The sequence below is a fragment of the Cladophialophora immunda genome, assembly GCF_000835495.1.
Source record: "Cladophialophora immunda strain CBS 83496 unplaced genomic scaffold supercont1.1, whole genome shotgun sequence".
Taxonomy (NCBI): domain Eukaryota; kingdom Fungi; phylum Ascomycota; class Eurotiomycetes; order Chaetothyriales; family Herpotrichiellaceae; genus Cladophialophora; species Cladophialophora immunda.
The window spans coordinates 5,416,570-5,443,008 of NW_015622541.1; the positions used below are offsets into that span (position 1 = coordinate 5,416,570).

At 52.5% G+C, this 26,439-nt stretch overlaps 8 protein-coding genes across 9 annotated transcripts; 3 read left to right on the top strand and 5 right to left on the bottom strand.

Annotated features, from left to right (window-relative positions):
* Positions 1–407: 407 nt before the first annotated feature.
* Positions 408–3,346, bottom strand: PV07_01583 (uncharacterized protein; the record flags this gene model as incomplete). The annotated part of the gene is made up of 3 exons (XM_016388120.1): positions 2,923–3,346; positions 1,664–2,839; positions 408–1,614 (listed from the first exon to the last, which is right to left on the bottom strand). Exons 1-3 carry the CDS (start codon positions 3,336–3,338, stop codon positions 408–410), a joined length of 2,799 nt encoding a protein of 932 aa, XP_016255048.1. The 5' UTR covers positions 3,339–3,346.
* Positions 3,347–4,437: 1,091 nt separating this feature from the next.
* PV07_01584 (uncharacterized protein) lies at positions 4,438–5,688 on the bottom strand (the record flags this gene model as incomplete). Its single annotated transcript, XM_016388121.1, has 2 exons — positions 4,438–4,970; positions 5,037–5,688. The coding sequence occupies 2 exons, from the start codon at positions 5,686–5,688 to the stop codon at positions 4,438–4,440; spliced, it is 1,185 nt and encodes a 394-aa protein (XP_016255049.1).
* Positions 5,689–6,156: 468 nt separating this feature from the next.
* PV07_01585 (uncharacterized protein) lies at positions 6,157–9,076 on the bottom strand. Its single transcript, XM_016388122.1, has one exon. The coding sequence runs from the start codon at positions 8,583–8,585 to the stop codon at positions 6,336–6,338; it is 2,250 nt and encodes a 749-aa protein (XP_016255050.1). The 5' UTR covers positions 8,586–9,076; the 3' UTR covers positions 6,157–6,335.
* Positions 9,077–10,737: 1,661 nt separating this feature from the next.
* Positions 10,738–12,967, top strand: PV07_01586. Of its 2 annotated transcripts, XM_016388124.1 has the most exons (4): positions 10,738–10,858; positions 10,940–10,991; positions 11,047–11,095; positions 11,148–12,967. In XM_016388124.1, exons 1-4 carry the CDS (start codon positions 10,849–10,851, stop codon positions 12,492–12,494), a joined length of 1,458 nt encoding a protein of 485 aa, XP_016255052.1. In that variant the 5' UTR covers positions 10,738–10,848; the 3' UTR covers positions 12,495–12,967. The 2 variants fall into 2 exon arrangements, with proteins under 2 accessions (XP_016255052.1, XP_016255051.1); XM_016388123.1 differs by having other exon boundaries at positions 10,940–11,095.
* PV07_01587 (uncharacterized protein) lies at positions 12,944–15,617 on the bottom strand. Its single transcript, XM_016388125.1, has one exon. It carries the CDS (start codon positions 15,257–15,259, stop codon positions 13,427–13,429), a length of 1,833 nt encoding a protein of 610 aa, XP_016255053.1. The 5' UTR covers positions 15,260–15,617; the 3' UTR covers positions 12,944–13,426.
* A 121-nt stretch (positions 15,618–15,738) lies between these two features.
* PV07_01588 (uncharacterized protein) lies at positions 15,739–20,497 on the top strand. The gene has a single exon (XM_016388126.1). It carries the CDS (start codon positions 16,048–16,050, stop codon positions 19,963–19,965), a length of 3,918 nt encoding a protein of 1,305 aa, XP_016255054.1. The 5' UTR covers positions 15,739–16,047; the 3' UTR covers positions 19,966–20,497.
* On the top strand, positions 20,489–24,037 carry PV07_01589 (uncharacterized protein). Its single transcript, XM_016388127.1, has 3 exons — positions 20,489–21,877; positions 21,933–22,315; positions 22,373–24,037. Exons 1-3 carry the CDS (start codon positions 21,825–21,827, stop codon positions 23,167–23,169), a joined length of 1,233 nt encoding a protein of 410 aa, XP_016255055.1. The 5' UTR covers positions 20,489–21,824; the 3' UTR covers positions 23,170–24,037.
* Positions 24,012–25,941, bottom strand: PV07_01590 (uncharacterized protein). The gene has a single exon (XM_016388128.1). It carries the CDS (start codon positions 25,913–25,915, stop codon positions 24,344–24,346), a length of 1,572 nt encoding a protein of 523 aa, XP_016255056.1. The 5' UTR covers positions 25,916–25,941; the 3' UTR covers positions 24,012–24,343.
* Between the last annotated feature and the right edge of the window lie 498 nt (positions 25,942–26,439).

Genomic DNA, 26,439 nt, shown 5'->3' on the forward strand with positions numbered 1-26,439 from the left:
GAAGAATTGATTCCCCTCAGCTGGGTTGAGTCAACAATAACACGGCTGAGTGCTGTAGTGTCCTGACCCGCTAGAGGGAAGTCCTCTTTTCTCTTGGGCCGAACAAACTTTGTTGCGATGATGAGAATCGACCTGCCCGCGTGCACACGGGGGGAGAGACGGCCCCTCTACCAAGCCCCCCTTTTTGTCCTCTAAGGGCGGGTATGTTCGGTTCTTGTCGCGCTGTATTGGCTGGGAAAGGGGGGGGAACGGGGAGGTCAAAATTGACCCTTCGTTCCACTTTTGGTTTTCTTCTTCTCCAGCTGCGTCCCTGGCTTCACAGCCCTGACCTCCCCTCGTTGTTGTGTCTCTTGATTTGAGGGTGGTTGTTGGACGACCGGTTGCGCAGACGGGGGTTGAGGGCCCGTTCAGCGACCCTTGGAAGCGAGGATGAATGAATCGGATGCCTTGGCCAGAGTTTCCAATACTTGACCTGTCGCTGGCTCGTAAAGACAACGATCACTTTCCTCCGACCCAAACCTAGCGTAGACGTGCTGCCAGTAGTCCTCATCATAATCAAATCGGGGCACAGCACGACCGTTGATCTGAAAACCCCTGTCTGTTGCGAGTCGCAGTGGGAAAGGGAGATTTAGCCCTGCCGTGTCCCTATCTTCCCAAATTGCTGCGCAATTTGAAGCGACTCTGCAGCGAGTGCAACGTTTCAAACGTGCCGGCAAGGTAGTCGTCGCATTCCGATCGCCAATATCGACAGCGGTGTCCAATAGGTATCCTTCTTCCCACTCCTCCTCAGTTTCCCAGCCCGATGTTGGTCCATCAGAAGCTTCTGTCTCCCATCCATCTTCGTCAAAACTATTGACTTCATCCCTTCGCTCAACTGAAGCACATCCTGAAATTCCGGTACCATGATTAGAAGGAGGTTTGTTTGATTGTGCGTCTTGGGCATTGCCACATGCCTTCTCCAGTGCCTTCCTCCAAATGTTTATGGTCCGCATGTTATGCTGTTGGGCGTGCAAAGAGATTTCATCGTGCTGGTCCTTTGTTGCAAGATATGGGCACCAAAACTCCAACAGAAGCCCTAGTGCCGTGATCATAAAAGTGCTAACTAGGACCAATTTTCGCACCCGATGCAGGCATGGTGGATCATTGCCATCATCATCATGCTCGGACAGCAAAGCAATGACGTCTCCTCCATGGTGAATCAACCTTTGAATGGCTTCCTCCCCAAGGCTTGTGAATTTCTGCACGGGGAAAGTGTCATGTGCTAAGAAAATTTGAACCACGCTCAACTTAGCCTGAAGATATGCCTCGATGGCGGCATCGGGAGTCACAGTCCAGAACTCAACGAATGATCTGGTTGGGCTGGGCACGTCTATCAGGTCATGAATCAGGCCGAAATCGAAGAGCGCGAGGAACTGCAGCGGAGTCCATTGCAACCGCCATTCCTTTTGACGGATCAGGACTTCTACTGGAGTTGGGTGGTAGCAGGGCAGGAGTGGGTTGTTAGAACTGAAAGGGTCGGTTTTCGCCTCCAGTAGCAACTTGTCGAGGAGAAAGCTGAATTTGTCAAGCTTAGTGGAGGCTGGCCAGGCTACACACAGCATAGTGAGCGCGTTTCTGTGCCTTCTTGTCAACCGTGCGAACAGAAATCTAGCATTTAACTTACAAATTGTTCAGGTCACGGTCACCAGCATCAACCCCCAGGCTCGTGAGTAGGTTCACTATGTGCATCATCTCGAGAAGTTCTCCAATTTCGCTTTTCGTTTCTGATGCCTGTGATCTTGGGAGTGAGTGCTGCCCCATGAAACTATCTACGCCTTGGATGATGGGGCTCGTGGCGACGTAGACAAGAAGATTCGTGCCACCCGGGCCTACATCAAAAGGCGAAGCCTGGCCGGAGTCGAATAGAGTTCGTATACTTGTTAAATCACATGAAACGCAAGCTTGGATGATTTTAGAATCACTCGGAACAATATTGACTGTTTTTAAGCTGTAAATGGGGCTTTGATGTGCGCCACCTCCAATGCGTTTCCAGGTATTGTATGCCAGGACAGCACCTTTCGACATGAGCCAGGTCGCGGGTAGAAATGTGACTGTCGTTTGACGCTCCTCTTTCTCATCTCTACCTGAACCATCACTTCGTTTCCGGGAGTATGACTTGACTGTGGTCCTGATAGTCAAGGATCCCAGGAAGGAATTCGAAATCAGATGCCTCGAGGTTGATATTGACGACTTCAAGACCCAGTGATCTGCGGGATGATCTGGAAGTTTCTCAGTTGAACTCGGTCGTAGTGAGGCAGAAGGTCTCTCGTCGGGAATTCCGTCTCGAAGTCTGGCCGTGCTACATTCTCCAGGGTTGATGATGTGGGGACCCTTGCCGCTGCCCTGGTCGACTTGTTCTCTCAGCATCTTTTCGAGGCGCCGACAGACAGTCCTGGATATTATCCGAGGGACTTCCTTGGTAAAGGCTTGTAGCAGTTCGGGTGCGATATCCTGAGGCTTTCCGAGTAGCTCTCGCGAAGCAGCTTCGATCCGTTCAGTCACGTTTCGCATATGTGAAGTGTCGTCGGCGAATCTGTTCACCAGCGTGCGAGTTTCGGAGGTGATCTCCCTGATTTGCACACTAGATTCACAGATACTTGATGTCCCTGCTCTAATTTCTCCGACGATCCTCTGCGTGTCAAGTATGGTCCTTTCAGTGCCAATAGTAGTGTTCCGGGTCTCGACAACAGCTCTGTGGGTGTCAATGACGGTGCTCATGGTGTCAATAGCCGTCTTCTGGGCGTCTAAAACGACGTTGTGAGTGTCTACAGCGATGCACGCCTGAGCAGATTGGCTTTTCCTGTACGTCGTAGGTGTTAGAGAATAAAACCTATCCTCTTTTCGATGGATCTCGCAGAACTCTAGCTCGAGGCAATCACCCACCTCATGTTGTTTGTGCAGCATTGCAAAAGCATGGATTTGGCCCTTTCCAGAGCGCGAAGATGTTTTGCTGATTCTGACCGGTTCAGAGCTGCTATAAACCTTTGGCGAATTTTCTTCCACTCCGGAAGTTCATCCGCCGGCGTGATGGATTTTATCATTGTTGAGAGGCCATTGATAACTTGCTCACAACGGCGCAGAGCCTGCTCTAGGTCGGCGTCTTGAATATCGTAGGATTGATGGATGGTAGTGAGAGTCGAAGAGATGATTCGGAGCTCATTGCACAATGATCTAACGTCAGCTGGTGCGTTTCTGATGTCTTTGAAAAAGTTGTAGAGAAACGCTGAGCCTTGTGCCAGCTGTCCTGCCAACCCAGCGACTGAGAAAACACTGGCAGCCAGACCAAAAGCCTCTGCCATGATTCACGGGTATGACTGCCTAGAAATTTGAGGGATGGGGAGCTGATCGAAGAGGAAGGCAACACCACAAGAAGGAAAGGGAACAGGTTCTCTAATGAGAGATGAATGAGAGGCGTAGGTGCAGCCTAACCCATGACCTTCTTGCTGTGGATTATCCAGCTGAAGACACTGAAATCGTGCGTCTGGGCTGACTGCTAGGCTAATTGCGCAGCGCAGAGATAGGCCAATAGTTGTACGACAACATTCCCCGGTACATGTTTGCCCTTGCTATTGGATCGAGCACCCCCCACCTCTTCCCCAGGCGCAGAGACATCAACTCGAGGTGGCTTCGTCCGCTAATGCTAGCGCAGCCAATGTGCACGATTGACGCCTTGGAGACCGGGCGACTTGGGCATGAGGAGGTCATTTTGGCCTGGCCGTCGAGAGTTGAGGGTTGTAAGCCGGTAGCCTAGAGGCATCAAGATTCGCTCCGACAATACAACGGCGTTGGCAGCACAGAGACGAAGGAATGTAAGAGAAGGCAGACCGGAGAGGGTTGAATGTGTGTGTGGCTGTCGGGCTCGAGTCAAGCTGCAATGATGACGGAGAGGCTCATTCAGCCTTGGGCACCTACGGTTGAGGTCAAGCCAAGGTTGGTGAGGCCCGCCCCGAGGCGCTTTCCCCACCACGCAGCCTGCACACGCACTTACAGTAAAAACCCCCCCTCTTTAGATGGGCAGTTGGTGGAACGCAGAGGTTGCTTCCTCTCTGTGGACACTGAATTTGCAGAAAAGAGGGGAAGGCGACACTGTATTCAACTTTCCAGGGTCATTCACGGCACCGAACATACGATGCTGAAATCCTTCTCGTTCACGGTGCCGTCAATGATTCTCCGCCCTCCAGAACTCGTGCTAGCGCCAGCCCAATTTCCTTGCATTTGGGCAAAGCCTTGAACGGCTGTAGCCCCGTCACCGTGGTCCGTCTCTCACATATGCGATTCAATCCCCCTTTCGTCTCATGCGTACATGTTGCCCGACAGGACGAGATCCCAATAAGCCAATTTGCACCTTGTTCAAGACGCCGGGCATACACGCGGTTTACTCCACGATGATTCCAATCCTTACTGAGTTGGGCATCTGTCAAGAGCTTTCTGCTGTGGCGACGGATTGTTGGCTTTCTTTCCGACGCATGACTTCTGCACACTGTCCTCGTCGCTGCTGCTGCTGTCGTCGTCAGAAGAGGAAGAAGAAGAAGTGTCGTCGATCACCTCGACTTCCTCCTCCCGACCAGGTCCCGCTAACACCTGAGCCGCTCTGGATTTGGTCTTTCCCTCCAGCTCGGCAAGCCTCTCATTCTGTTCTTTCAGTACTCTCAACAACTCGTCCTGAATAGTCTTTTGCGCCCTCTCAGTTTGCAAGACCTGCTGCCTCGCAAAGTCGATGATTGTTTCCCTAGCGGTGACGAGTAGCACAGCCATCTCGGTCGGTGTCATACCTTCCTCGCGTTCAAGTCTGCGGAACACGCGATCGAGGCGGACGCTTGGAAGACTTTCGCGAAGTCTCTTGACCGCATTAGCTTCGACTTCGACTCGGCGTTTGAACGCTTCGGCCTCCTCATTCTCGCGTTTACGTTTCCTCGACTCGGATGTGGCAACTAGGGAGGAGTTAGTTACCTTGCGTTTTCATGAGGGCAAGAAATAAAGGGGCTTTGTCCTCGTACCTGGCTGTGCCTCCGTGGGTCTGGCCAGCTGTTTCTTTTTCTTGTCGTCCTTACGTTTCTTCTTGTCCTCTCGCTGTCTGGCCTCTTTCTCGTGATGTTGATGTTGACCCTTTGCTGTATCCGCCGGCCTCTTTTCATTCTCTCTGTCTTGCAGCCTATCCTTGCTATTCCCTTCACTAGTCTTCCTCTTTTTCTTGGACTTATCTTTCTCCCTCGCCCCTTTGTGGCCTGGAGTTGGAGTACTGTCGCGCTCGGTGATGTCACTCCTACCCGAAGCTTCACCATCGTCTGTGCCCAGAGCCCCAAAGAAGGAAGGTCGAGTGTTCGCCCGATTCTTCGCCAACGACAGCTGCTGGAAGATGTAGGTAGGGTTCGACTTCGGATCCTGGGGGACGTCGATCCTGGTCGTCAGACGTGATGCTGGTCCACCGTCTAGAGTCTTCCTTCCTGAGAACGCCGGTGAAAGTGGTGTCAGCTTGGAACCCGAGCCCGGTGCGACAGGCGCGATTGATCGTGCCCGTCTGGCCTGGTGAGCCCATGGATCGGTTTTGGTGAGATCGACAATGTCTTGCGTGAGGCTGTTGGGCTTTTGTGGCGTCACACTCGAATGACGCTTGCCACTCATGTGTTTTCGGGATTTGTCTCTGGCCATTTTGCGCAGAAGAGTGAGGCAGCAAAAGGTCACCGAGTCTCGCTCAGGCCAAAGTGAGCAGTAGAGATTAGAGCGAATGTCAAGAGGCTCTGGATACGGTCTTGTGTTCGGTCATCAGCCACGCCAAGGCCAAGGGAGAAGATAGAAGAGGAATGAAGTCGACATTACTTACAAGACGCTTGATCTTTGATTATCATCAGAGGCCAGAGGGTCACAGGGTGGAGTAACTGTTGATGGACTTTTGCTGAGCAGGGACGGGCCGAAGGATGAAGACGAGGGAGCTGGGAAGGAAGTTTTAGCCTTTCTGAACCATCTTGAAGAGAGAATGACTTGGCTGTTGTCAGTCACACTGTGATTTGTTTCTACCAGACCTTCCAAACGAAGACCCAAATGAAGATGAATCTGAGCAAGCAGTGAAGTTTTCTGGTTTGTCATCGGTGATGTGGTTTGCATGATAGACAAACACAGTTCTCATAAAGGTAGCAAATCTCATTTTTATTTAGAATCAGGCTTATCTGAGTCTGGATCATTGTAGAATCATGAACGGCTGTAGGTACTCACAAAGGGCGGCTGAATGAAATCCTTTGTCTCTCCTGCAAATGTGTAGATCCGGGTTCCGGGATCCTTGGTATCATAAAACACTTTTCTTATGCAACAGCAAGCATCGCTCTCACATCCCCATTAGAGTCAGCCGTGTCGACCTTTTCGACTTTACCCCAATTTGCCCAGATATCGGCCTTCATCTCCTTCAGCCGCTTGTGCATCTTCCACAGGTCGCTCATGTCCTTATCATCACGCTCCTTCTCGTCCATTTGTGATATCTTGTCATAGAGATCTTTGTATCGTTTATAATACTTTTGAAATCGTCTCGCCTCCTCAATGATATCTTCTCTTTTGGGTCCTGGTTTCTCGGGGCTAGATGACCGTTCGGAGTCGGTTCGAACCGGAGCAGTAGGCCGCTTCAGCACAGGGTGGTCAGTCACACCATTTGTCGGAGGGGTGGAATGATTTGAAGTGGACGTCTGTTGCTGATGCTGCCGTTTTGCAGGACGTTCGTCTTCGGCAGGGGCAGCTTTGCGCTTCACAGGGCTTGGACCTGGACTTCTGCCTCGAGACACGTTCCTACTTTTGTCCGAGATAACAGGAGAGTATTTATTGCCTTGTTTCGTTTGGGGCATGTCGGTGCTGGATGGCGGAGATGATGGAGCGGAAGAATGGTTAGATGCCTTGCTGGAGCTGGAATTGTCTAAATCAGTCGAGGTGGTCGGAGGTGAAGAGCCAAGTGGTGATGGCTTCTGCGGCGAACTGTCGTGTCGTGGCCGTGGAGAAATGCGAGAAGCCGTATTTTCCAGTTTCTGATGATTCTGAGGTTTCAACGACTTGGAAGGGCCCGTAACCGTGGGCCGGGGTTTATCACTCGCACTGTTATTACCACTGGATGACGACGAGCTTGAGAGCGAGGATTTGTGGGCGGTCTTTTTTGGAGAGGCAGTTGTCAAAGGCGACTTGGTCGACTTGAGTGGGCCGTGTTCTGGTTTTCTCTTTAAGGTGGAAGTCGACTTTGTTGTCCCTGCGTCGTGCTTCTTTGGCTTGGCGACGACTTCCGACGCCGCTTCGGCTTCTTCATCAGAGTCCTCAATGCGTTCAGAGGACTTGAATTTAGCATCTGTTTTTGCAGATTTCAAGTGTGAGGAATCCTTGTCTTTGCCTTTGACAGTAGCACTCGAGTCGCTCTTAACAGCAGCCTTGGTGATAGCCTTGTCTTTCCGCCCCTTTTCTGCACCTACAGGCTCTCTGTCCTTCTTTGCTCGTGCCTTACCATGATCTCGGTCTGACATCTCATTCTTACTCTCGCTGCCGTCCTCGTTCGGACGCTCAGGCTTAGGGGTGGCGTGACTGGATACTGGCTTGTCGAAGTTCAGCTTTGACAAGATCTTGCCCTTTCCCCGATCCTCTGCAGGAAGTAAGAGCTGCCAGAGAGGGTCTTTCTTCTCCACTCTCATCCTGTCATATGCTTGAATGGCATGATCAATAGCTGCTTGTCTGTCCTCTTGCGACCGATACCGGAATTTCCAGACATCCAGCTCACGGTAGCTCTTTTCTTTCAGCTCTCTTTTCCCATCCTCTGCTTTGGACTCCCATGACACCTTGTCGAGTAACTTGTCGATGTCGTCCTTGCTTGCATGCAGTTGATCACAGATCGATTTCGCTGTCATTGGCCGGACGGCCAGAAGATGCACGAGTGGTATGCGGATAGCGTCGAGTCGTATTCGATCCTTCGTGGACATCCCAGAGGACAAAGGGGCCGAGGTAGGCCCAAGCCGCGGAGAATACGAGGCACTCAGGAAAGGGCTCCCTGGTGTAGATCTGCTCAAGGATCCCAACAAATGATCTTTCCTCAAAGCAGAGCCCTGCCCCAGTAAGGGCGATGGCTTCACGTCTTTCCTTAGTCCCTGCTTAAGGTCTTCTTTCAAGCTTGTCTCGTTCGACGCTCGTTCCTCCTGTATAGACTTTAGGGTGCTTTCAAGCGTAGCCAAGGCTTCGTCGGCCTTTGCAGTATCCTTTCCAGCCTTTTTGACTTCCAGTCTATGGCTTGACTTGCCAGTGAAATATAGAGGGGCTGTGTCATTGTCGGACTTGGAGTAGATCTCCGTGGGAAACGTATCAACGCTGCTCTCCAGGGTTACTGTTTTCTTGCCGAACTGCACCACCGGTCTTTTCCCACATCGGAACCGAACTTGCTCGTTGTTTTTCAGAGATCGAAGGATGTCCTTAGTCACGGACTCTATCAAGTCCAACTGTATCACTTGGGTGGGTTCTTTTGTCTGTTTATGTGTGTGATGTTTGGGTTCCCGCCTCAGGACAAGCCCCTCGGGAGGGATGTTGAGCGGAACCATGTCGCAGAGGAGAAGGAATGGACGTCGTCAGGGTAGAGGGAGTCTGGTAGGGTTTGTACGGGTCATTCCTGTTGTTTCGAGAATTCAGTGGGCGGAGTCAAGGAAGGACAGGCGTGAAGGACGGTCGGCTCGCTGCACAGCAGTGACAGCAGCTGGCAGACGGCGTCATGACACAATATTAGAACAAAAGAAGTGAATGCCAATGAAGCCGAACAATCAGAGCCAGAGAAGGAACAAAGCCACGATGCGTTACAGCAGAGGCGAGGTCAAAGGTCGAGGACGAGGATGAGCAGCAGGACAAAGGCATGCTGACGATTATTGGAGGGATCAGCTGTGGAGAGGGGACGAGGATGAAGCGACCTTGGAAGCACGCGGTCGGACAGTGGGACAGGCCGTGTATGCACTGTATGGCGATTTGCTTGAGGTGTGGGTGGGCGAAAAGGTTCAAAGCGCGGGAGCGGTTGCCCTTCGATCAACAGCCGAGTTGGCTCTGGCCGCCTGAGGAACAGTGTGAGGACAACGTAGAAAGTTTGAGGGAAGCCAAAGAGCGCCCTAGGGACGTCCCAGGGCAAGTTGATGGACCAGGGTCAGAAGCCATCGAGGCCATTGAGGCCATCGAGGCCCGTCTTCGGCAGCCCGGACTGCGCTGAGTGGTTCGCACCATGGCAGGCGTGAGCCACATTCTTCAGGCCTACGCCCGCCGTGGCTAGCCTGCCGCCTTCCCGGGGCTTTCTGGCGTTGTGTCAGCACTGGAAAAGCAGCTGGAGGCTGTTCCCTCCGTCACACGCAAGCATCAGCCCGAGGCTCGAGCCAGCCATTTGGAGAGTTTGAACATCTCCCGCACCCTTCTCCCGTCCTGGGCCAGAATAAAGGGTGCGGTAAACTCTCGAAAACTGATCGGAAAGTCAACCGCTGTTCCGAAGGGATGCAAGGGGAGGCGTGTTTCAGGGCGACGAAGGAAGGCTGGATCAGATTGATATGTTTTAGAATCCCCGAACCCTTGACGGACACTGAATCATGCAAAGGCGTCTAAAACGGGCACAGCCAAAGGGATTGGATACAATCCAAGGGGCCGGGGGCCGGGCATCAATCCTCGCCAGCAGGTTTTTTCGCCACTGACGAACCTCAACCCTCGATTGTGCACCAAAGGGTTGAGTCGGCTCGGGCTCGCTCGGTCCCTTGCTCCCCTCGAGATCAACCTGATGTCAAGGTTTCGCAGCCAGCATATCCAGGACCCAGCCATACATGTCGACCACTGTGTCTGGTCCTGCCGCTTGACAGGTTCCGTGTTGGGAAAATGTGGTGTGAGGGCATTTGAGCTAATACGGATAGGTACAATACCTAGGCACTGCTTGTGTGGGCGGCAAACGATCCCTTTCTCCCGATCGAGAGAAGCTGTTTCCGTAGGGCTTCAGTCTACGGGTAGGACCGTACGAACAGAAGGAAACGTCCTGCATTGTGCTGCAAAATCCCGAACACGAAACTGCTCGTAAGATCTCACTCTGGAGACGCTGACGGGGCATTTCCCCTTCTGCAGGTAACCATGGCAGAGTTGAACTTCCATTTCAGGGTACGGTGGCCTAGAGGCAACACACATCTGGACATTCTTAACTGACAAATAAACAGGCGGCGTGCTGGCCAGCACTTTACCAGAAGACGAGTCTTAAGGCTTAGAGTTCGGTTCTGAATGCTCAATGTTGACGTAAGAGAAGGAGGCAAGCACAATGGCATGCTGATACATGATCCAGAGAACTCCCGTCTTCGTGGAGGGCTGATGCCTGCGCGTGCTGAACTCTTGCAATAAGTAAGAATATTAATAACGGTGTTGCATTGGGCTTTCATCACCTTGCAGACAGGACCCGAAGAGGGCGCTAGAGCAGGCATAGGTGTGCCTAAACAAGAAACTTACATATTTCCGAAGCCGGGGTGGGCCATGGGGGGGCCACCGAGGAGCACGGGGCGGCGAGGGGCTTGGGGGGTGATGAGAAACCAGACGGGGGGTTGACCCCGGCGGGTGCCCGGACACCTCGCCCGTGATTCTCTGCAGGAGGCAACCGACCACCGCAGGCGCTTAGCTGCGCCAAAGTTCTCGTGCTCCGCGCCTCTTTAGCTTGTTCGCCTTGCCCACCTGGAGAAACGCCCGCCTCGTGCGCAGATTTGTTCATGTTGGATGCAGCCTCGTCAGTTGCGCATCTTCTCATTAAATATCCGTTCTGATACTTGGTTTCTTGTGCATAGCTGATCTGCCTCCTGCGCTCTCAATATGTCTCCAGGTACGTCGACGCTCTCGCTCCTGTTGACATTCCTTCCAATCCGCAAAGTTTTCCTCCAGAAACGCTGACTTGTGCCACCAGCCTTGGATGAGCAGACCCTCCAATATGTGGCCAACAATGGCGAGATGGACTAGTATGCTCCTTCTATTGCTGAAGCTTGGAGGTTTCTGGGACTCACTTTGCACCAGTGAAAAATGGCCAACCATCATCGAACCACTCCTCCAGCGACTCAACGAGGTACTTCCTTCGATGAATACCGTTCTTCGTGAAGTTGACAACCAATGTACAGATCGTGTATACGGAATTCCCTATGCCGCGGCCGTATCCTACAATAAATCGCCCGGTTCCTTCCTCACCGATCCAAACACAGCCTACCCAGATTGGTGATTCTAATCCCAATTTGCAGACACCATCGACACCCGTGCGGAACCTTCCTCCCGTTCCACCCTTCCCAAATTCATCAGCAACCTCCACGAGCCATGTGCCCGATTCACTTCCTCAGTCTCAAGACGCTGAGGTCACCGTGCTCTCTGAACTTCCCGCGCTTTTACTGCAAATTCTCAACAGCGTAACCCATACCCTGCGAACATCATTTTCAGAGAGACCACCCCACACAATACAACGGTTGGCAGAGCTCATTCTATACCCTACGAAACATTACAAAACTCTCCCTGCGTGGCTGCGAGCCATCGACCGAGTCGTCAGCGTTAGTAGCGCTGCAGATATTTTCCCGCTTTCCGAAACCCCGCCCGTTGTAAATGGTGTCAATGGAGATGGAGGAGGGGGGATTCTTTGGAATAATGGCGAGGTGCGCCATGGTTATGACAGCAATTCGTTGGGAAGTGACGAAAGTCTAGGGGGCGCACTCCTGACTCCAATACCATGGCTGCGAAATGGACTCAATGGCGGCGAGGATTCTGGTGAGGATTCAGGTCCGCTAGACTCAAACACCAGCACCAGCACAGATGGCTTAGATGACTCGCTCATCTTGCCGGGAACGCAGGGCGACAGTGACTCGTTAGTACCTGAAAGGCCGGATGGCGCAGTTACTCAAGGCGAGTTGATCCGCATGGAACAAGAGGCTGGCGTGGTGCCTGTGACCCGAAACCCTCCAGATACACACGTGAGTGGAACAATGGAAGAGAATGCCCTTATGGACGAAGGAGATGTGGTGCCTCATGCCCGCGGACCTGACCTCGTAGGCTCAGTCGATATAGGGAGAGTCGATGGTCACGACATGGAAATTCACATTGGAAGTCCTCCAGGCGAGGAGGGAAAAGAAAGGGCAATAGACGCGAATGATGCACAGACAGTCCTTCCAGGAGAAAGTCATATCTTGGGCACTACAGCCACAAGTGCAGTATCAGTAGGCGGATCTGGGTCATCGGATGGTTCAGAGGATTTCGAAATTGTGCTCAAGGACACTGTCGAGGGCAGCGATGTGGATGCCATGCAAGTCGACGAGAGCGGGAGAGAAGACGGCGACAAGCAGCAGAAGTCGCAGTCGCCGACGGAAGATGGTGACATTGTTCTTGTGGACGCGGACGGAAAGACCGAGGATGAGATCGATTCAAAGGCTGAAAACTCGGGTGAGAACGTCGGACCGGATGCCGTGGATGCCAGCACCGTGACTTGAAGAACGACCTCTCTGCACGAGATCTAGCCACGGCCTCAAGCCCAAAAAAATCAATACACTGGTACTGGTGTATCCTCATGCAGAAGTCGAGACGCTTGGTTCTACCGGTCAGGAAACCGGCCTCGCCACTGTCGCACTTTGTTCTATGACAATCTCTACGGCCGCGAGAGGAGGTTGCTGCAGTAGAAGGTATTCTTAGACTGCCCGCGATGTTCCAAACCGCCTGGCGATTTCAAAACCAGTTCGAGACTCGCAGTTGAATCAGAGTCTGGAAGGAAATAGAAGCGGAAAAATTCCACGAGCACTTCTACGCGGCCATCGAAAACGGTCAGCCCGATACGCCAGAGGCGAGGTCCATGGTGGCCGCTCCAGAGACGCAGATACATGTCTTGTGTAAGATAAGAGGCATGGCTCATGTCTCGAACATGGTGAACGGGAATGACTTAAGACACTTTCCACTTTGTCGCATGCGAACGTCAATTATATGTATAAACCCATGTGGTCCGACTCGTATTCGTGTTTGTGTTCGTGTGCGTGTGCAAATGCACAATCCTCCCCATCTCTTCTCTATGTGCGCCTTTCATTCATTCAATTCATTACTATTGTACATCAAGCCATACCGGTTAGGGGTATCCAGAGGTGTTTGTTCCTGCGTATGTTGATGCTTATCCGGCTGATCCAAAAATGCAAGCCATTCGGCCTCGACGGATGGTGCTCCGACTTATGGACATGTTCCTCGAACTAAGCTGAGACGGAGGCACCGAGGGTTTGGGCCTTGAGCTGGTGAACATACAAGACTGTTTTAGCCTTGTGCAACTGCGGGGCGCATCGCATCAGACCTTCAAGGTGAGTCCGACAGATCTTATCATGCGGTTGTTCTCAACCGTATCGAGAGCGTCCAGTTCGAGACTTGCTCTTTGCGTCAACGCCGTTCAGCTAAATTCCTGTTTGACCGCAGAAGTAGGTAAAGTACCATCAACACCGACAGTCTCAGCAGTGGTTGCTACTGCAAAGCCATTCTCGGCCGCATTGGGAAATGCCATCTCCGTGGTCGTTGTTTCGCAGTTCATCGTATTCGAGAGTGGTACCATAGGACCACCGTTTCCTGTTGCAGTTGATCTGGGCCTTCCGATTCCTCCCATCTCCTCAGCCTTAGCCGTGAACTTCGACGTGGATACCGCAGAACTGCGAGTTCCCACCTCCGTGAATGGGGTTTCGACGTCTCCTGTCTCGCTGGTCCTGCCCACGCGCGGCATGGGGCTGGCATTTCCAACCGCCATAGACGAGATTGCGTCGACGGCTCCTGGCTCGCCAGTCTTAGTGGTAGATACCGCGGGGCTAGCATTTCCCACTGCAGTCGACGACATCCCATCCGTTGCAGCTTGCTTCTTCTTCTCCTTCTTTGCCCACCTCAGCCCGCAAGCATTGCATAGCGTCTTCGGACCGTTAGGCCCTCTCCTCCACTCGGGACTGTCGAGCGTTCCGCAATCAGTACAAACGTATTCCTCTGCGCTTTTTACTTTCTTGTGTTTCTTGTCGATATATGAATATCGTGCATCTGCTTTGTCAATTGAAATATGAATGCCTGCGTCACCACGAATAAGTGCCGGCGAAGTGCCTCCTGTTGATATGCCGTGAGACCGTTCGCCTTCGCGGTAACGTAGCCCGGTCAACATTTCAATGGAGTCGACGTGTGAGGAGCCTTCGTATCGGGCCATTTTGTCCCGTATAGAGTCTGGACGGGCGAAAGCATTGGCCTCATCCAATGCTTCACGGGTGAGGGCAATATTTGATACTGTCGGTTTGGCGGGCGGTGGCATGCCACCATAGTCGGGGAAATCTGGCCGGGCGCTCGTGGAGGGTGATGTGGGCGGGAGGTCGGCTGAATTTGATGAAGCTCGTGATGCTGTGACTCCGGCAGCCTGCTTGTGATAATGCTCCTGTTGCGCGTCCGCGTCCTCGGCTTCCTCCCGCTTGAGAACAGCGATCCTGGCTTGGAGCCTGAAATTTTCAATCTTGTGCTCCAGGAATGAATCCAGGAGTTCGGAGGTCCGTGTTGGATACGGACGGGCCATCATGAAAAATCCCCGGCAAATCCCAGTGTGACTCACAGGTGTTCCTGAAAGTTCAAGCTGAGTGATTTCGTTAGTAAGATGCGGATGGCCGTGGCACTCAAAGATCTGGTATTTGTCCTCAGCGCTGCGAAATCTGTGAAAAAAGCGAATCGAGTTTCCAGTAGCAATGCTCTCATTGAATTCGCGAATGAAAAGGGAAGAGTCGTCGGGATGGATGAAATCTGATATTGATTTGCCTATCAGGTCTTTTGGGTCGTGTCCGGTCAATTGCTTGGCCGAGGGTGAGACGTAAAGAAATCGGCCATCAGGAGTGAGGATGTACAACAAGTCTTTGAGCTCCTCTAGTAAGCGCTGGGTCCAGTTCTTTCTCCTCGTGAATTCAGTCAGGGTGCTACTCGAGTTGTGAACATTTTGGAACACAAAGTCGGTAGGTAAAGGTCCAGCACCGATGCCATTGGCGGGCATTGAGCTGTCAGGGGTATCGGGTTTACTCGAGCCATCCTGCATCAAGCTTGACTGCACGGAATCCATAGGATCAAAGGGTGTAGGTTGCATGGAGGCCATATCAAGCGACAGAGGATCAGAGTAGACGCTCATATCTGTGCCACCAACGAGGGATGCGTCTAGCATGGCTGGTTGGACACTGAAGGAGTCCATCATGGGAGTTGGCTCGGGCTGGAACGTCCCCATTATGCACAAACAAAACAGCGGTGGGTCTTATGCTCAACGCCCGACTGTCGGTGTACAAAGTTTTTGTTTTCTTTTTTTTGCCTGGTTTCGGGGACCAACAGTTCGTCGGTACCTGATCCAAGGGAGCTCGCTGGAGCAAAAAGGTCGTGCCCACCAACTAGAAGCGCGGGGGGGGGCTGGTGAAGCGAAACCAGCACCTGAGGGCTCGGGGGGCATACGGAGCACACTCGCACTCAGGAACGGAAAATACAGCCGAGAACTGTCCCCTGGGAGATGACCCGAAGCTTGAGATGATAGCGACGACTTGTGGTCTGATGGAACTCGATGAAACGACGAAACGCCGACAAGAAGAATCAAGATCGCAAGATGGCTTACAGATCAGATCTTGCCACTCTGCTTGAGGGCTGCCGACGACTTTGTCTTTGCCAAGAACACGTGACCAGGCGCGTGTGGGGTGAAACTCAAGGCAGCCGCGCTAGATGCTGCGGAAGCCTTTCGCCAGAATGAGGAGGGACATCGCGTTCTTCCACCACTTTCGTACCGAGATGATCATCAGCCATGGCTCTTCTCTGTGCTTAGATCGCTAGGCCAGACGGTGAAACCTGTATCAGTCACCTCTAGGCGACGTCTTGTCTTACTGAGAACCCTTAATACGTCTACCACATAAGTTGCAAGGTTCTCTCACTCAAACCTTGGGCTAACTCAGGGCTCTCAGGCTGCCCTCACTGTTGCTCCGAGCTGCCTCTCCTCACATTGTCGAACGTGACTGTCCACACGCCTTAGCAAACATGTCTCGACTTCACGTGTTGAAGATCTGTGGCATTCGGTCATTCGACAACAACCAGGAACAGCATATCAAGTTTGAGACCCCGCTAACTCTCATCGTGGGCCAGAATGGTTCAGGAAAGACCACCATCATTGAGTGCCTCAAGTTTGCCTTCACGGGGATGCAACCTCCCAATACCAAAGTTGGCGGTGCCTTCGTCCACGACCCCAAACTGAACGGCGACAGCCAGGTCAAGGCGGCAGTCCAAGTCTCCTTCAAGTCGGCCACTGGAGCGGCAGTAACTATTTCTCGGCGTCTGGAACTGAACGTCAAAAAGACCACACGTTCCTTGAAGACGCTGGAATGCTCGTTGGTCGTGAGCAGGCGGGGCGAGAGAACCGTCATGTCATCCCGGACTGTCGCGTTAGATTCGCTCCTTCCGGAATACCTCGGTGTCTCCACCGCCATCCTTGACAATGTCATCTTTTGCCATCAAGATGAAAGCTTCTGGCCTTTGAGTGATCCCACCACTCTGAAAAAGAAATTCGACGAGATCTTCGAGGCACAGAAATACACAAAGGCAATCGAAAACATCAAACAGATTCGGAAGAAGCATAATGAGGAATTGGGCAAGTATAAGATCCTAGAGGATCATGCGAAATTGGACAAGGATCGAGCCCTGAAAGCCCAAAAGAGAAAGGAGGCTCTTTCCGATGAAATTGAAAATCTCCGGAAGAAGAGTGAGGAATTGGAGCAAAAAATCTCTCTCGCTCGTCGGATGGCAGACGAGACTTGGAGGAAGGGCGAGGAATATTCAAAGATTCTGGGCGCGTTGGAAGGGAAACGGATCGAGGCTCAAGGCAAACAGTCCACCATCGACGATCTCAAAATGCACTTGGTGGAAGTCGGCGAGACGGACGAGTGGCTACAAACGACCCTGTCACAGTTCGAAACCCGACAAGAGGAGTTGAGGGACGAGCTGAGCCAGAAGCAAGAGGTATACATCGAACAACAAGAGCAAATGAAATCGCTGGGTAAACAGCGAGAGGAGAAAGTGAAGCTAAAGGGCAAGTACGAACAAGAGAAGGAGGCTCATGAGCGTCACCTTGAGAGACGTAAAGAAATGGTAAGGGAAGCTGCTGCGAAGCATCAAATCCGTGAGTACGAGTATTTGGACGATGATACTCAAGTTGAAGACTTTCTGGTCAAAATCAAGAAGATCTCCAAACATCAAAAAGAAGGCCTCGATCGGGTAAAGCTTGAACATACAGCACAGCGACGAGACGGGCAGACCCTGATCAACAAACTGACAGAGCGAAAGTTGGCTCTTCACGAGCAAAGAGCGACTGCGAGAAAGCAGATGGATTCGAATGACCGCGAGGCCGGAGACTTTCAACGAAGGGTCAATCAGATCACGGTCGACGAAGGCAGCAAAGCAGTAGCAGAGTCACGTATTGAGGACCTTCAAAAAGAACTGCAGAAGACACTTGAGGCCGCGGAAGCGGCCGACTGGGACAAGAAGATTCAGAATGCTAATGCAGAGTTCCGAGGCTTCGAGGAGATTGGCTCAAAACTGAGGGATGAGATGGTTCGATCCTCGAACAAGGCACAGGAGCTCGCGAAATTATCATATTCGAAGCAAGCATTGAAGGACCAACAGAAGCGCCTTGACACCTTGTTGAACGCCCACAGTGACCGGATCACAGTCCTTCTTGGCGATGGAACGTGGTCTACTGATACGATCGAAAAAGCCTACCAGGATGTCCTCGGAAGCGCAACAAGTGAGGTTGTAGCGGCCGAACGAGACAGAGATTCGGTGAATCGAGAGTTGGAGCAGCTGCAGTTTAGGCAGAAAACCGTTCGCAAAGAACTTTCGCGCAGAGAGAACGAGGTTAAGAAATGTGAACAACAACTACGCGCTGTTATTGAGGACGGCCCGCAAGGCTATGAAGAAGCACTGCAACGGGCGGAAGAAAACGTTAATCAAGCCAGAGAAGACAGCTCAGGTTACAGCGGCCTCCACGACTATTTCCAGCAAGTCCTGGATGCCTCTTCCGGGGACAAGCCAGCGTGTCGTACTTGTATGCGGGGCTTCGCGCACGGCAGTAAAACGTTAGCGGATTTTCAGGAGCGCATCAACAAGCTGATCGCGAAGACAAAGGCCTCCGCAGAACAGTCTGACCCCAAAGCGGCGGAAGCAGAATATAAGCGCGTGCTGGATCTCGGTGTTGTTCATCAAACCTGGAAAAAGCTCGTTGACTCTGAACTTCCAGCTGCAGCACGGGAGACGGCTGATCTGGATGCTCAGCGACAGTCTCTGTTGGCAAAGTTGGAGAATCATGACAAGAATGTGGTCGAAAAGCAGCAAGTCAAGCGTGATGTCGAGTCTATTGGTCAAATAGTCTCTTCAATAAGCAAATGCGACAGAGAAATCAAATCGCTGAACTCTCAGGTGGAGGAATTGTCGGCCAAACAAAGCCAACTGAGTAACACACGGACTCTGGAAGAGATTCAAGAGGAGTTAAGTTCAACTGACCAAAAAGCTCGAGGGATTCAGAATGTCATCAACCGCCTGAGGACCGAGCAGGAGCAATCTCGGGCACGCATCTCCAGCATGGAGCTTGAATTACGCGATCTCAAAAGCAACTTGAACGACATCATATTTCAGCTTGACAAGAAGGCTTCTCTTGCAGCCCGGGTGGATGAATTCCGAGCAAACAACCAAAAGCAGCAGGAGGTCACGGAGAATCTCACCCGAGAAATCGAGAAGCTCGATCCTCAGATCGCGACTGCCCAGGCCAAATACGATGATATTGATCAGCGTGCGGCAACCAAAGAACGCGAAATGTCAGACGAACTCTCCAGGCTGAGCGATACTGTTAACAATCTTGATATTTTGAATGACCAGGTTCAGTCGTACGTGGACCGCGACGGGCCGAACCAACTTGGACGTGTCAACCGGGAACTCAAGAATCTAGAGCAGGAACTAGATAATCTCCAGAGCGAGCAGAACCGACTCACGCGTGAAATCAACAAGACCAATGAACGCATCCGGGATGGTGAGTCGACGCGCAGACGGTACTCTGACAATCTCCGATATCGACAAGAGAGCCGGGCCCTTGCACACCTTCAAGAGGAAATTGAGGAGCTTGAAGGCCACAATGCCGAAGTTGACCGCGACCGGTTCCAGCAGGAATCACAAAAGTACAGCATGGAATACAATCGACTAGCCACGATGCAGGGCGGACTCATGGGTGAAGTAAAATCCAAGGATAATCAGCTGGTAGAAATCCTGGAGGACTACCAGACAGATCTTAAGGACGCACCGCAACGGTACAAGGAAGCCCACATCAAGGTGGAAGCAACCAAAGCGGCTGTAGAAGATCTGGGACGATATGGGGGAGCGTTGGACAAGGCGATCATGAAATACCACAGCTTCAAGATGGAGGAAATCAATACCATCATCGAAGAGCTTTGGCGCAAGACGTACCGTGGTACCGATGTCGACACGATCATGATTCGAGCAGAGAATGAGACGGGGAGAGGCAATCGATCTTACAACTACCGGGTGGTCATGGTCAAGAGAGGTGCAGAAATGGACATGCGAGGACGCTGCAGTGCTGGTCAGAAAGTCCTCGCCAGCATCATCATCCGTCTAGCCCTGGCAGAGGTGTTCAGCACCCATTGTGGACTGATTGCACTGGATGAGCCGACGACGAACCTGGACCGCGACAACATCGAAAGTCTGGCCCAGTCGTTGAAGGAGATCATAGAGTACCGACAGCAACAGTCCAATTTCCAGCTTGTGGTGATCACCCACGACGAAGACTTCCTACGACAGATGGAATGCTCGAAGTTCACAGGGAGCTATTACCGAGTGTCGCGAGACTCGGCCCAAAACTCGATCATTGAGCGACAAAGCATCGCAGAAGTTTTGTGAGCTTTATTTAGGCATTCATTCGTGGCAATAAAATCGAGGGCTGCCATGTGCATCGCTGTCATTCGCTCGGTAGGCCTGGTACCTGGCAGGAGATTTTCATTCGAGATACCGGCGAAATATTATTTTTCCGAGATGGTGCCACGGTGCCTGAAACAAGTGACGTGGCTCTGGGACGTGTTCGAGGAGGATGGTCAACAAACCAGGAGACCCAGACGCAGTTGGGTAGCTGAGTTTGTTGAGCTGATCGAGAGTGAGACAATGTGTTCAGACCCGAGAACGGGGACAAGACATGTGCATTCCTTTTTGGCAGAGGCTCGACACGTGAAAATAGAGTGCTAGAGCTGGATTTGTGGCTGGGATTTTGGCCTCTGGAAGGCTTAGTGCCAGGAGACAAGCATGCGCTGTGGGTGTCAGTGGCTGGCGCTGCAAGGGACCACGAACCGAGGGGGCGAGGGGCAACCAACAATACGAGCGCCCAGGACGAGCCCGAGGGCAAGCGAGACACAAGCGCCTTGCCTCCCGGGAGCCTGCGAGGCGCACAAAGCAGTACCAACCTCGGTATGCATCGCTCATTCTTCGAGCAAAGAAGTTCGAATGGGCGACAGACACTGGAACCGATCATGGATCAGAAGCCATTACACATTTTCCAGAAAGGGCGGTGAACTGTCTACAAATATGCGCCCAACTTTGCTTGCTGGTCACCAGACTCGCCGCCCCCTTGACCAGGAGAGACGGTGGTTGGTCGTCTTGGAGATGTGGTCTTCGGGATCGACAGCAAACCAACAAGACTCAGCGCGCGCCATCAGGCTTTCCCCCAGCAATCCCCATCCTGGTCAACATGGACAATTCAGCTGTTTTGCCACACCGCGCGCTCGGGACCTTGAGCTTCCAGCGTCTCGACTCAGGCTCTGACTTTGCTTTCGCTTGCGCTGACTCTCAAAGCCTCATCTCATCGCGATTGCCCCGACCCAAGTTCAGCCATTTCGACCCTGTTTGCGTTCACTTACCCACTTCAGAGACTGTTGTTCGCCGGGGCCTCCAGAGCGGATACCTAAAGAGGAGACAGCAAGAGGGTCCTCTAGCTTCTCTTGAGTTGCCTCTTTGTTACTTCGCCTCCTCCTTTCCCCTCCAACATGACCTCCTACGTTCGTCTCGATGGTACTTTGCGATGTTGGCTCTGCCATCAACATGGGACCTCCAGTCATGTGGCCGGGGTGCCATCCAATACCCGAATTTGGTATCACTCGTTTTCTATCCACCAGCTGCTCCAACAGACAACCATTCATCCCAACCATTCAGCCCACGAGCTCCAGAAAATGCTATATCCACATTCACCAAGTCGTGTCCGAGCATACAGGATCTGTGCTCTCAAAGCTCGCTTTTGGTTACGTGACAAGAATTCCACCGCAGTCGCGAATCTATTCCCTGTCGAGGCTTTTCTCCGTCATCCTGTGTTCCCATCCCTCCACTCTCGTGGAATACTCTTGACGATCAACATCTTCGTCCTGTCCTTCTTCCAGCCACATCTGTAACCTCCGCTGCAGTCCATTTCTTTTCTATGCCACATGATATGCAAGTGTGACCTCTTCCAACGTCTTTTCCCTCATTTTTCCCTTGTACCTCTCCTTCGAACCAATCACGTCACCAACAAAATATCGTCATTGCTTGCTTGCTTGCTTGCTTGCTTCACTGCCTGTTGTCCCTGGACCTTGCACGTTAAAGGGCTTACGGTTGCACGAGGTTGCTTCACCTCAAGTTCTGTTTCTTCCATCCCGACCCTGAGCAGCAAGCGGCACTCATACCGCAATCCTCCCACTTGCCGACTTCTGTCCTTGTTCTCAAATCGTTGACGTCGAACCATGGGCGCTGTAACTGCCTTTCTCGTAGCTCTGCTAGCTACTGCTGCGGTCGGGTAAGTCTTCCAAGGCCCATTGTCGTGTCCCATATGTATTGATGGCTCCCTTCAGCTCTCCTTTGAACAAACGGCAGTTCTCATATGGGTCGACTCCGGTTCGTGGTGTAAATATCGGTGGCTGGCTAGTCCTCGAACCCTGGATCACACCATCGATATTCCAACAATTCGGAGGCAGTGTGGTCGATGAGTATACATTGTGTCAACAAGCGCCAAATGCTGGCGACATTCTTCGCAGTCACTGGGACAGCTGGGTCTCTTTGGGCGACTTTCAGAAGATCGCAGCAAATGGCTTCAACTCAGTGCGGATCCCGATAGGATACTGGGCGTTTCAGAAGTATGAAGGTGATCCGTACATCCAGGGAGCGGCGGACTACCTCGAGACAGCCATTGGCTGGGCTCGTCAGACTGGCCTCAAGGTTTGGATCGACCTTCATGGTGAGTAAGATCGTTTATTCAAAGACCTGTGGGACGCCCAACTCATCTTTTCTGTAGGTGCGCCTCTCTCTCAAAACGGGCAGGATAATTCAGGCCAACGAACCTCTACGCCCGGCTGGACAACAGGCGATTCGATTGACGCAACGCTCAACGTCATCAGACAGATATCTCAGCAATATGCAAGTCCAGCGTATGCCGACGTCATATCAGGCATCGAACTCCTCAACGAACCTTTGATGAGCAATCTGCCCGGCGGACGGGGCGCCACGCAAGGCTACTACCAGTCAGGCTTCGGTGTCGTTCGACAGTCAGGCCAGGCACCGGTGATCATCCACGACGGATTCGTCGCTCCGTCTTCCTGGAACGGGGTATTGACGGGCCAGGGGAGTGCCGGGGCCATTGTCGATCACCATGAGTACCAAGTCTTCACCGACGACGGGGTGGCCATGACTCCCGAGCAGCACGTCGACTACGTCTACTCGCACGCCGGCTCGTGGGCGCAGGGCCAGGACAAGTTCGTCATCTGCGGCGAGTGGACGGCCGCCATGACTGACTGCGCGCCGGCCATCAACGGCTACGGCGTCGGGGCGCGCTACGACGGCACATACTCCCAGCGCAACTCGGACGGCAGCTACAGCAGCTCCGCCTACGTCGGCTCCTGCGCCAACATCAACTTCATCGACCAATGGAGCGACTACAACAAGACCACCACCACCAACTACATCAAAGCTCAGCTGGACCTCTACGAGAGCCAGATCCAGGGCTGGTTCTTCTGGAACTTCAAGACCGAGGCCGCCGCCGAGTGGGATCTCTTCAGGCTGATTGATTATGGCGTGTGGCCTGCGCTCAGCTGAAGAGATTGTTGATACCTGGCCGGGCGGAAACGAGTTGTCCCATTGTCGACAATGTATCGACAAGACACCAAGAGAACCGACACACGAATCCAGCCTTGTTGTGACAATTTCCCGCTCCTCGACAAAACCAAAAAAAAGCCAACTTATTCTACGTTACACCCGTCGGCTACATGGCTCGATGCACACACACCCTTCCACATCATATTATACCCATATACACCCACCCCAGCCATGAGATAGACACCCTCTCGAATTCCTACGGCAATCCGCAAATTTTTACCATTACTCGTTGCCATCACGACCCACACGGCCAACACCACCGCTGGTACCGCTGGGTACCGCTGGCCCTGGCGGTTTCTGCTTTACCTACCCCATATCATATAATTAACGACGCAACGAATAAGATCTTGGGCTGTTTTTTTTTTTCATCCCCTTTAATGCATACCCATCTCCTCCCGGGACGGTCGAAATGCGATCCATCCATCCATCCCTCCATCCCTCCATCCTTGTACGTATGTCATACCCCGTGTAGGTAGGACAAAAGGGAGTGAGAGCTCGCTCGCTCTCGCTCGCTCCCTTCCTCATAACGAAAACAGGGGACGCGGGTTTCCGAGTGTGCTTGTCATGTGCCCTCGTACCTCAGGGAAGTCCGCAGATCACAGGGTAATGACCTCGGGAGGGAGAACCAACGGGAGATAATAAGAAAAGTGTATGAGCGGCGGGAAATGCACGGTGTTGCCGTGTCCGAAGTATCCGTGGTATCTCACATATTAGACCATGGCACATCATATCACATCGCATCACATCACATCACACACCGCGACGGACGATCCGGCTTCGTCTCGTGCCGTCTCATATTCCATCATATCCTCGACGTCATAGTGAGAGTGGATAGAAACCTTGAAGAAAAGACGTCGGCACAATGTACCGAATATGGGTAGGAAAATGGATCTTGTAGAGAGTTTCGCTCTGCACCAAAGTGTCCTGGGTATTCTCATCTAATACCATGCATGCATGAACCTGCACGTTTTTACCGGCGCCAAACGACATTCTTCGGTGTCATTGTGCACATTTTCCTTTCCTCGTAACCACAATCGCTAGGTAGATATCAAATGCCCAAGGCACCAGGCGAACTTCAGCATTCCACACCCGACTCCCGTCTTCATGGCTGTGTTCATTCAATAGCAAATCCCTCGCTCCGTGCCTTGATCACTTTTTCAAAGCTCACCTCCTCATCGAGCCCTCCCTCTAACAGTCTCACGCCCGTCACATCCACGTCCACAAACGGTTTGCTCATCTCGAAATTGACTGTCATGGGGAAGAATTCCGCGTCGTCGTCGGCCTGAGCCTCGAACTCGAAGCTCCCCGAGCTGTTCTCGGCGTCGATGACGCCAATGGTCCATTCTAATGAGTCACCTGTGACTTGATATACGGCATCGAAGGAGGAGACACTGGGTTCTGATGAAGCGTAAGGGATGGTAAGGGTGACATCACGGAGGGTTGTTGACGCGGGGTTGGTGAGTTCGTACTCTATTGTGATGGTATAAGTGCCGTCGGAGGAGGACTTGTTCACCCACGCTGTCAACGTTAACGGCAGAATATCAGTGCTGTGGTCTGCGGGGGCGGTCGCGCGCCATCTTAAGACTCCGATACTGTTGTTGGGCGGAAACCGCTTGGAAGTATCCTTTAACTGGATGACTTTTTGGCTGGTGAAGAGATTCTTGTCCACGTTGGGGTGGGTGCGGAACTGGGCTTTCAGAGGCCCTTCGACAGCTTGGACGGAGAGGGCGAGCTTGGTCAAAGCAGAGTCGGTAATTTTCAATTGTAGATCCCCCTTGACCTCCATAGACTTCAGCGCACCTTCCCGCGAAATTTTGGCCGATAGCGTCTCTGTAATGGAGACGAGGATAGGGGTGGTAGGGGAGGCCAGCGTTGTGTCGTGAGTGCTCGCCGTAGGTAGGCCCCGGACAGGTAGTTCCGCTGAAGGCTCGGCTGCGGGCACCTCTTCTGTGCCTATTTCCTGCTGAACCTGCGCGAAGGCATTGGACGTCTTCGATTTCTTGCCCAGCTGCATACCCTTTGTGGAGCGTGAGGTGAACTTGCTGGAAATTTTGTTCTTTTCGGCTTCGTAGGTGTCGTAGGAGGTTTCCGGCCGGGTTGGGGGCGTGTAGACGGGCTGCTGAGGCATCTTGGGCGCAATGCCACGTCCGTACGCAGCAGAGCGCGCAGCCTCTTTCCGCTGAAGTTCGAGTTGTTTCGCCTTGCGCTTCCGCTCTTCTGACGCTTCCAACTCTTTATTGCGGGCGATAATCTCTTGAATTCTCTCTTCGTGGGATTCCATCTCGAGGAAGGTCTTGATTTGGCTCAGGGAGAGATTTTCCCTGTAGCCCATGGTGACGAGCTCGTCGAAGGCGGAGAGGAGTTCAAATGCATTGCGAAGGATTTCTCGCTCCTCGGCTTTCTTGCAGATGGATGTGACGACCTGGCCGAACAAGTGTAGACTGTCAATGTCCTGGAGGATATTCGACTGTTTGTTGGTGATGAGGACAAGGTAGAGTTCGTCGAGAGGCTGGTAGACAAAACGGACATTCTCCTGTTCGACGGTGGTGTGTTGGGTAGACGAGTCGGCGAGCTTGGGGAACGAGGCAAGGAGGGCCTCGATGCGAGATTTAGGAATCTCCCTGAACGAGCGAGACAGTAGCGGCTTGCCGCCTCGCGTGCATATCGACGCAGCAAGAACAACCATGATGGAGGCGGGGATTATGTTCGTTGGTGGATGGTGACCAGGAAACTTGGGGGGCAGTGAGGCCAGATGTGTATATCGCAGACGCCAAGCCTCGGACTGAGGAATCGACGCCGCCCGTATCGAGTGTCAATTGGTTCGGACACACAACAACAACCAGACACGAATTCAACAGTCCTATACTATACTGTTTTCCGTACAGCTGAGTTCGCCAATAGCTCCCCGTGGGTTACAGATTGGTATATCCGCCCTTCTGCCCCAATTCTGCATACCATCCCGCGGGAAGGTGCTCGTGGAGGGCTCTTTGACCCAATCTAGGACGGCATCAGGGAAACACGTTGATAGTAGACACCGAAAGCGAAACCATACAATTCACAAAGTTTGGATCAGGATCTGAGGGGCGCAGAATAGATGTACTCCGAACAATACGGCAGATAGAAACGACAGTAACCCCCAGACGACCTTCAGGTACTCGGTACAGCGCGTGTCTCATTTCCTTGTACATGGTGTTTCCCTTCTCCGACTTG

Excerpts from the sequence above, each read along its gene's own strand:
- PV07_01585 (XM_016388122.1), bottom strand. The coding sequence starts at position 8,585 with ATGGTTCCGCTCAACATCCCTCCCGAGGGGCTTGTCCTGAGGCGGGAA.
- PV07_01586 (XM_016388123.1), top strand. The coding sequence starts at position 10,946 with ATGAGCAGACCCTCCAATATGTGGCCAACAATGGCGAGATGGACTAGT. Across the intron at positions 11,096-11,147 it reads TCCTCCAGCGACTCAACGAG|ATCGTGTATACGGAATTCCC; the intron begins GTACTTCCTTCG and ends ACCAATGTACAG.
- PV07_01587 (XM_016388125.1), bottom strand. The coding sequence starts at position 15,259 with ATGGGGACGTTCCAGCCCGAGCCAACTCCCATGATGGACTCCTTCAGT.
- PV07_01588 (XM_016388126.1), top strand. The coding sequence starts at position 16,048 with ATGTCTCGACTTCACGTGTTGAAGATCTGTGGCATTCGGTCATTCGAC.
- PV07_01589 (XM_016388127.1), top strand. The coding sequence starts at position 21,825 with ATGGGCGCTGTAACTGCCTTTCTCGTAGCTCTGCTAGCTACTGCTGCG. Across the intron at positions 21,878-21,932 it reads CTAGCTACTGCTGCGGTCGG|CTCTCCTTTGAACAAACGGC; the intron begins GTAAGTCTTCCA and ends GGCTCCCTTCAG. Across the intron at positions 22,316-22,372 it reads GGTTTGGATCGACCTTCATG|GTGCGCCTCTCTCTCAAAAC; the intron begins GTGAGTAAGATC and ends TCTTTTCTGTAG.
- PV07_01590 (XM_016388128.1), bottom strand. The coding sequence starts at position 25,915 with ATGGTTGTTCTTGCTGCGTCGATATGCACGCGAGGCGGCAAGCCGCTA.